The sequence below is a fragment of the Anneissia japonica genome, unplaced genomic scaffold, assembly GCF_011630105.1.
Source record: "Anneissia japonica isolate Jap-2015-1 unplaced genomic scaffold, ASM1163010v1 scaffold287829_len2072220_cov186, whole genome shotgun sequence".
NCBI classification, from domain to species: Eukaryota; Metazoa; Echinodermata; class Crinoidea; order Comatulida; family Comatulidae; genus Anneissia; species Anneissia japonica.
The window spans coordinates 144,349-154,667 of NW_022716075.1; the positions used below are offsets into that span (position 1 = coordinate 144,349).

At 33.0% G+C, this 10,319-nt stretch overlaps 1 protein-coding gene across 1 annotated transcript; it reads left to right on the plus strand.

Moving 5' to 3' along the window:
• The first annotated feature begins 843 nt into the window (after positions 1 to 843).
• LOC117109607 (cell adhesion molecule 3-like) lies at positions 844 to 6,495 on the plus strand. Its single transcript, XM_033251987.1, has one exon. It carries the CDS (start codon positions 1,516 to 1,518, stop codon positions 2,923 to 2,925), a length of 1,410 nt encoding a protein of 469 aa, XP_033107878.1. The 5' UTR covers positions 844 to 1,515; the 3' UTR covers positions 2,926 to 6,495.
• Positions 6,496 to 10,319: the final 3,824 nt, after the last annotated feature.

Sequence of the window (10,319 nt, forward strand, 5' to 3'; positions counted from 1 at the left end):
TTGCAACAACGATAATAATAATAATAATAATAATAATAATAATAATAATAATAATATTATTATTAATATTATTATTATTTTACTAATAAAAACGCTAATAATAACAGTAATCAATAATCAAATAGTATGAAATAAACTCTTTAAAAAGTGATACAATCCATTGTGATTCAATAGTTAATCTTCTGAAATTAATTATGTTTACAATTAATAATAATGTCCTCAAAACACTTTATAACTAATACCATAACATCATTACATATAACTGTATATCATTACATTAAAACAATTCCTACTACTTTGATTAAGTTTATTCGTTTTTCTTTTAAACCATAAGAAATTTTAAGAATAACCAATAATAATAATGGTCTACAAAACACTTTGCATCTATCATAATAATCATTCCATTATAATTGCATATATTATACATTAAAAAATCCTTAGCACTTTTTCCAATTTTATTCGTTTTCTTTTAAGCAATAAAGAAGCATTTGTCTTCTTTTTTTCTGTATTGCTACTGTAATGCACTGTGAGAATACGGCATGTGATTGCAATTGTAGCTTATTTAAACAAGAGTATTTTTCAAAATAGTCAGACCTGAGTATAATGTCAATAATAGTTGGCAGTAAACATATATTGCCAACACAGGGAAATCATCCCGTATAATACAGAGCTGAATTGATTTGGTCGTTGTGGTATATTAAACATACACGACGCTACACAAAAAGTCCTCTGGGAACACAAATTTAGTATTTACATATCCAGTATAAAGGCATAGAATCTGAGATACATATTTAAGTTCTTGATTGGCCATCGCAGCAGTTCGAGTACGCTGCAAAGTGAACTGAACAGCTATCGATAATAACGGAGCTCTTACTAAGAGCTGAAATCACTGAGCGAGAACGCTAATCCCACATTATTGTGTTTGGTGTACAAGCGTGGGGATTGCAAAAAGTCAGAGTCATTTCGAATCCTGGCATGAAGGTCTAAGGATAAGAGTTAAATGCTGATGCTCATACACATTTTTTGGTGACAGATATTATGCGATCACTGTATTAGCCACATTTGTGACAAACAACGGAGCACAACACTTTTTAACTTCGCGGTATTTGTGAACGACAGGGTTTGAGCTTAAAACAACAAACACTTTTGTTGAAGGTGACTTACAACTACAGAAAATATGATGACTATAATAATATCGAACAGCTGATGAACCGATATTGCATATTATATTGTTTTGCGGATGATTGCGCATATAAATAAATATTGTTTGTTATCGTATTTGTCGACATTGAACATCGGTCTACTAGAAAGGCAGCACTCAGAAGAAGATATGTAATGAACCCTGCTGGGTTTCTGCAACCAATTTAAAATCATGGTACGATTTGACGTTAGTTATGTTGATAAACAATTATTATGATCACTCATTTGGACTGGTTGAATACTGGTGTTTTTAAAAGAATGATACACAATATTTAAGGCAGACTATTCTGCATTTGGACTACTCAACTTGCCGCCATGATTTTCTTACAATCTGATTTTGTTTTATTTACTTTTCTGTGTGTGGTGTCTTTGCTGGCAGTGGCAGACGGTACTTTTACGACAAATCCAAATGAGCAGGTCACTAAAGAAGGTGGTTCTGCATATTTTTTTTGTATCTTTGAGGAGGATTTGGGTGACGGCATGGAACTGGCATGGCTTCGATCAGGAATTAGAATATCTAATATATATAATGAGGTGATACCAAATGTAGTGGACGATCCATCGAGATATACAATAGAGTCTGCCGAAAATCGTTACGGCCTATCAATACGCCACATTAAAAGATCTGACGCCACTGAATATGCATGTGCAGTTTATAACAGCAATATAGAGACTAAAAAAGCTGAAGCTGCTGTCTTAATAGTGAATGAGATTCCGCAGAAGCCAGTGTGCTTGATTGTAGATGATTCATACACTGAAGGTACAGAAGCAACTATCAAGTGTCGTGTCGAGAACACAAATCCTCCCGCTACCGTCAAATGGAAAATTGGTAACGAAATACTAAACACCGACGAAATGGAAGAAACTGGCAAGAGTGAATGGAAATATTATACCTACAAATTTTGGCCCAGTTACAATGATAACCGGGCTACCTACACCTGCCAAGTGACAACAGAAGCAGATGAGAATTTTGTCGACAACTGTACCACCGGAGCAATAAACGTTTTGTACAAACCGCGAGTTAATATACAAGAATCGGCTACCATCAACGAAGGACAAGAAGCTGTAATCTTTTGTGAAGCAGATGCAAATCCAGAAGCACTAACATACAGTTGGACGTTTGAACCACAAATTCCCGAGGATAAAATTAGACTTGAAAATAACAATAAAATACTGAGGATACTTAACCCAACCAAGAATTTGAATCAAACGAAAGTAATATGTACCTCTAGAAACAAAGTAGGCTATGCTTCAGCTTATGTAAATCTAGTCATCAGGTCTCCTCAACTAAAAACATATAATACAGGTTCAGTGTATGATCCCGCACTGTCTGATAACCAAGTAAACGAAGACCAAGGGCTAGCGTTTACAGTTCCCCTTATTCTCGCACTGGCTGGGGGATGCTCAGTTCTTTTTTTATTCCTTCTACTTATACCAATTTGCTATATTCACATGTTTGGCCGTAAAAGTGTGATGACACCGGACGGTAGGATCATCGCTCAACCAGATATATATTTTGAGCCTAGGGATCGTATAATGCCACCATTACCTGGTCTCCCAGACGGACTGACTTGGGTACGGTCTGTAGGAGTACAGGTTCCCGGGGAGGCAGAAAGCGAATCTTCATTTTATGCTGAAATATCTGGTAGCAGAAAATCCGCGTGCTCAGCATATGGATCATACACAGGTTATGGAACCTACGGAAGACGGTCTACGTACATTTAAAACAAATAAGATGAAACAAATTATATAACACTTTTTAATTTCTATATTTTGTTGAAAATGTCTCATGTACACTATGAAGTTGATGATTTTGTAATGACCATTAAACCAGGGAACAGTGAAATTAATTCACTGATTAAATTCAATAACTGCAAACTTCCAATAGGCCTAAGCAGTCGGCACTATGATAGTTCCTTAGTGTAATGAACCTTCCGGAGTGTCAATCAAACTTAACTAACCAATCAGTATGCGCTTGTCTCACAAACATACGTGATTTCCCACAAACGCACTGTGTGCGTAGGCTTTTTGATATCTTAGCAAAAACAGCCTAGGGATGGGGCTTAGCCGAAAGGCCCATTACGGTGATAACAACTAGTTCTTAACCCCCCTAATGTTTACCTCTAAATTAAAGAGCTTTGGGGAACTGATGCGTTTTTAAGCGGAAGAGAACTAGGTTACAGACGAAATCAGACCAACGGTTATTGCAGAATGAATACAGAATCACTAAACATCTGTCGTTTTTGCTGAAAATTATTCACAAAGATTCGATCTTAGTCCTCCTAAAGTTAATTTGCTCTAGATCTTTTTTATGCGCAACTTCATCTATGATAAGTATTTGATTAAGTACGATGCTTATTCGTTCCGTTCACGTTTTAGCTAAGGTTTGTCGAGTTATGTTTAACGAGTATTTCGCATCTATTAAAATGAGATTTTCTTCGCACTGACTGATTATTGCCGAACCATTCATGCTTCTCTCTGAAAATGATGGCAACTAATTCAAAGTATTGATGATATCAATGGGAGATGATGATTACTCCAAAAGAACGTTCTTTAAACGACGTAGGAGGCAATTGAAATAGCGCAGTGGCCTACCTTCTGCTTATTGGCATTCCAACAGGATGGCAAATTTGCATTGCTATTAACATCTCCAAATTGATTTTAATCATTTGCCTCGAGCAGCCACTAACTCCGAGTGCAGGATGTTTAATAAACCCGACAGCATTGGCCAGAATTTCACAAAAACTTGCGGATTCGTTTGCTGTGCTCAATATATTCCGGAACATGCATTTTTTTGTTCTTCATCATTCGTAGTAAAAGACGATTTTTAGCATGTCATAATTGAACGATCATGGACTATCTATAGAGATGTACTGTATAATGTATATAATTGTATTAATATGAATATGGTGCTTTTAAGAATTTTAAAAAAGAAAAATAATATGAATATTTTTGTTTTGTTTTTGTTCTTTAAACAGTCTACATAACGAGCACTGAATAGTGGTGTTGAATAGTAGTTGTGTTGGATATTGTGAGGAAACGTTAACATAATATTAAAGTAAAACGACACGAAAGTAGAAACCACATGCATTTTCTGTAGACATTTGCGTTTTACGGTAAAATAAGTGCAATTAGATACTGGTACAACGGGAAAGTATTCAAACAAATGATAATTCAAAAGGTTATTGTTCAAAACGTATGACTAATTCCTACGCACCATAAACTTGGATTATTGTTTTTAAAATAATAAAAATACACTTAATCAAGGACTTTCAATTAGCTATACTGAGAAAAAAAAGAAGATTATCTGAATAATAATTTTGCTTTATTCATATGCAATGTGATGTTACTTGAATACCAGACTATGGTCGTTATTAGATAAATTTAATCAAAATAAACTTAAGCAAGGACTTTTATTGAGCTATACTGAGAAAAAAAAATGTTTTCTGAATAATGATTTTGCTTTATTCATACATATATTATATAACAAGCGAATGGGTAAATTGTTTTCAATGACATATGAACAAGCAGTAATACACAGTCTTAGCATTCCTTGTCCAAGGTTTATGTGATTACCGTCCTATCATAATATGATAAAATTCCCTGATATAACTGTATATACCTCTATATTTCAGAATTGTTTTGGAAATCCCTCTCTGTTCGTATCATAAATTTCAATTACCTTAGAGAATTTATTGCTTTTTTGTTTAATTGATACCTAATTTTAATGCATTTTATTAAACATAATTTATAAGTCTCATGTTGGCCTTTTACTGACATTTTTTTTCTGTTTGTTAATGGTAATAAACACCATATTCATATACCTACATTTTTTGTTTATATATTTTACAATATTTGTTCAAAATATAGGCCTAATCTATAGTACTTTAGTTGTTTACCGTGCAATAATAATAAATTTACACTTGTGTAAACTATTCAAATAAAAGTTAGGCACATATTAATAATAATAATAATTTATACTATTATCATTATTATTATTTTATTATTATTATCATAATCATTAACGCCGTCGTCGTCATCATCATTGCTATTATTACTGTCTTACTATCATTATTATTTTTATCGTTTTTAGCACATGCCACCCTCCATCAAATATTAATAAGGATCTTTGTGGGCCAGTTCATCATCAGTCAACATGGGTATTGTTAAACCAAGTAAATGGTTTTATTTGGTGTTCCCATCGGGAAAATATTTAGTATGTGCTCATATCATTTGGTGAATTTTGTCGGCAAGTTAAAAGACGTGCATTCACCTAATATCACTTTTTTTTATAATTGCATCCGTGAAAATCTCCAAATTTTTAAAAGCTTTTATCTGTTTTATGTTTGACTTTTATTTCATATATTGGCAACTTAGTTTTTCTTTCTATTAGATCTATACATTTTCTTGGGTTTTTTTTTTAAATATTAAATATGCCTCGTTATTGAAAATAAGAAATAAATATGAATTATAAAAAGAATATACAGATCTTGATTGACAGAAGTAAAAATAATGCAAAACAATAATAAAATAATTATTTTAAAACTATATAATATATTAATCAAATAAATTATTTGCAAACTCCCAAAATCGTTATTTTGGCGGGTAGTAAATTGAAGAGGATTATAACAGGGACTTAATTATTGATTTTGCCTGTCAATTTGTATTTTACGTCAATGTTACTCCATAACACTTTGTATTTGCATTGTTTAACTCGTACCACTTACTCAATATGCTTAATTCATAAACAAAACAAACATTTGTAGGCCTACATTTAGGTTAACACTCCTCGTGCGTAGTTATGCATAGGAAAAGTTAATGTGAACCTTGCAAAATGTCCCCAAAATGAGGGGTTGTATGTATTCACGCTTCTTTACTCCACACAATTTGACACATTCATAACGTCTATATTAGCCTATCGGCGTCAGATGTATGGACATTGTGAGATTGTACGCAGCCTTCAATGATGCTAATATCACACTTATACGCGGCTTTGGTGCTTATAAAATTCCGGGACATACTGTACGCTCCATAATTTCTATGACACATAATACGCACGGGGATGGTTATAATTGCCTTTGTCTTCATTTTGTTGTTATTTAGTCCGTTATTCTGTTTACATTTTAAGAAATTAGAGATAATTCTAATTATTATTACTTAATAATTATTGTTACTTAGTAGGAGATTCTGAGTTTTTATATACTGAGACGCTGTACCGATTGTAATAATGTTACGCAACATTATTGATAATATGCTGTTACATATTAAATATACATTACCGTATATTAAAACCTATATTACTATTATTATTATTATTACAGTAGTATTATATTATTATTTTTATTATATTATTACAACATTTTTGAGCATGTAGGTAATAATTCAACAACCATATAAAAGATGATAAACTATTATTGCTTATTATTTATTTTCATAACTAAGATGATTTCCTTAAAAAAAATCATGGAATAAAATTAATTACATGCTAGAAAACATTGCAGCAAGGACGAGCTAAACCTGCAAGCAGTTAAACCGCATCCAGGCCAGCGCGGTATCTTACATCTCAAACACTTAACGATGAACAGCGTGCAATACCGGGCAATGGGACGTGTCGACAATAATCCCAGGTTCCCGATCAAGGCATATTAATTGTTCCTCTAATGGTAGTACATCTATCCACTTTTAACCCCCAGTGTTATCTTTAATGTATCGCTGTTGGCGATTTACTGTTCCTCGCCAATGATTGTGTTTCCAAATAGGCCTACGCATAAATTAGGCTGTGAATAGCAATTGTGATTTAGATAATATTATTATGCATGTATCTCTGTTTACAAACATTCAACAATGTACTCATATTATCATTTGACGTGACACGATGGATAGTAAGATGAAAATGTCAGATGCAATAAACTCCATTAGATACTGTTATTTATGTTTGTAATATCTTCGGTAATTGTGTAGCGTTACCATGCACGAGTTTGGTAAAGTACATTATTGGTAATTGACACTACACACAACGTATTGTCCTATTTATTTGTAGAGTATTAGGCAATTTTGTCATTTCGATTAATACTTAAATTATCGAATTCACTGTAATATACCATTTAAGTCTCTTATACATTATATATATATATATATATATATATATATATATATATGTAGTATATACAGTACCGTATATATACCAAAAACCAAAAAAAGGAGGTTTAACAGTAGGTTTGATCCAACATTTTATTACTATATACAGTATTCAAATGAAGTTTGCTACGTAGAACCGTAAACAATATAAATGAATAAATAAAAACAGTTCTCAAATAGGAACATTTAGTAATATTCGTAGCAAGCAGCTCATCAACGACAAGTTACTTTATTTCAATTGTATGAAAAAGTGATTCTGGCGGGATTCGAACCTACACACTCTCGCTGTCAAGGTGGGTATCATACTTATTAGACTTACGATGTATTGCAGTTCTAACCCGTCAGGCAATCTCCCTCATACAGCTGACCGAAACGTCGAAATTTTAGATAAAATATGTACATGGTATATAAATATAGGTCTATATATATACATATATATATATGTATATATATATATATGATATATATATATATATAATATGTGTGTGAGTAGGGGGATGGGTGTCTGCGTCTTTGGCCAGCCACGTGATGTGATTCTTTAGTATGCCATCATCGATCAGAATTGTTTCACTGGGTTAAATCGCCACCCTTTTCCGCATTAATTGCCTAATTTTTCTAATATTGTGTTTGTTTGTATTACAATTACAGGTGTTAGTTTTCCTTACTAATTTCATTGATGCGTAATTAATTAGTTTCCCGCATTTTGTTTATATTATACATCATGAATCCTGTTGTTTTAAAAAGCAGCATCACAGTACATGTTCTGTTATACATTATGATTATGTTTTGTAGATTCTTGTAGTCGTGTTTTCAATCAATTCCTTTCATTATATTTAATTGAAAACACGATCCATATGTGAACGTTACATTACGTTTTAAATTAATACAGATTTTTCCAAGCTTTTCATATTTTTCAAGCAAGGCAAAATATGGTAATATAATTTTAAAATAAACACACCGCATCGTATCTTCAGAACCGTTGAGCACAATGCCACAGCTAGTAATAAAATAAGCTTCGTAATCAGTCGCTGCTATGAATAACAATGGATCGTTAGAAAACGTTCAATTCCAAAATCACTACGATATCAGTGTTATGAAAATTTAAATCTCATCCACTTTCCAAACAAGCAAGCCGATGGAGTAAACGAGCTGACGTGATGAAAACTGCGTTTTAAAATGGTTCCCCCGCTGCTAACGACACAAAGACAATGATGAGAAATTATTGACAAAACACAGACTGCCTTTTAATTTTCAGCTACTGGATTCAAAATACATTAGATGACGGGCCAATTAACAGTGCCCGGTCATACTCAATCCCTGCACAAGCGTAAACCTGTAACTATAGGTACTAATTAAGTGTGAAATTTCCTTTCATGTTTTAGTAAACACTGCTTGATAACTATTGTTGAAGGCAGCAAATTCCATGGTGTCATTTAAAACATTTTATATTTTGTGTTTTCTGACACGTTCAGAAAGTTGGGCATTGTCCATCGTATACTGAAATGTCTGGTGCAAACTTCTTTCATTGCAGGCATGCTGTTTCCTAAGGGATTTCTACCGGTTTTTTAAGCTCAAAACAAAAGACTCAACAAAAGGCCTGGAAATATTTCCTGATGTTGCAAATGCACGATTGTTCCGGAATAGATCACTTAACATAAGAGTATATGTATTGTATTTTGTAAATTGACACGTAAATTTGATAGCATAGGCTGTATTAATAGCGTTGTTATCTAACGATGTAACACACTACACTTGCGTTTAAAGTTAACGTGTGCTAAAAGGAAAAACAATTATTAAACGTGATGGTGATAGTTAAAGGGCACCTAACACTTTGCAAAATTATTGAAATAATATGTTTTTGGTTCAACAGACAGATAACTACCTAATGGAGGCTAAATAATATTTCTAACATTACAATTAATGACCCTGGTGGCGGTATACTAACAGTAATAATTAAACGATGATTATAAGTTTAATTGCAACTAATGATATCTTTTGATTCTATAATCCAGTAAGTTATTTGATTAGTAAGGTGTATGTATGAAATAAGAAACAGAAGAAACGTAGTAGTAATCAACACGATACTAATTACCTTTTAACACTACAACCTACCCTAATTTAGGGGACACCTCTTTCAGGGGGACACTTTCGTTGGTCCGGAAGGTGGCCCCTTATACGGGTTATACTGAAATCGCATTAAATTTGCAAAGCCCTACCGTGGTTTCCCAATTACAAGTTACTGCTACTCAACTAGTGGAGCTGCATCTCGACGGTTAGGATGTTGGCTTTCCAACACAATGACCTGGTTCAAATCCTAAACAATCAGAAATGTTTTCATCGCACTGCAAAGATTAACATGATACGCCGTCAGTTTAACCATTTGAAACGACAGACATGATCTCAGAAGAGATACATTTTAAATAGGTAACGATGCCTGCACTCTAGTAATCAAAATGTCTTGTGTAATTTACATCTTGACTAAGTCACGAGATTTGGTTTATAACCTTTCAAATCGTAACCTACAAAATATAAACAATGGCCATATTAATAAGTCATTCCAGATCTGTTACCGAGTTTTGTAAACTTAATTACCAGCACAATAGCTCCCAAATTATTATTGATAGCAACATGAATGCTGCTTCTCGTGTACGTTGCGTTATTGAGAATGACATTAATGTTTTTGTAAGAAGATGTCATAATGTGAAAGTGAAAGCACCACTTAGATGTTTTAGATTAAAGAACAAAGGAGTTCCCGTATTACTTCTTTGTAGGTTTAGTATAGGCTATTATTTGTTTTACTAATCATAATAACAGTAAGATTATAATTAGTTAATATTACCAAACGACCCAACACTTCATGGTTTGAAAAAACAAACAATATCTAAAATAGTCATAACCAATTCTCAGGGGACATGTATACACCTTTCTGAATATCGTATGTATGAATGTTTGTTAGTAGTACTTATAATACATTAGGCTTA

Bases quoted from the DNA above. Each gene is read 5' to 3' on its own strand.
- LOC117109607 (XM_033251987.1), top strand. From the start codon at position 1,516: ATGATTTTCTTACAATCTGATTTTGTTTTATTTACTTTTCTGTGTGTG.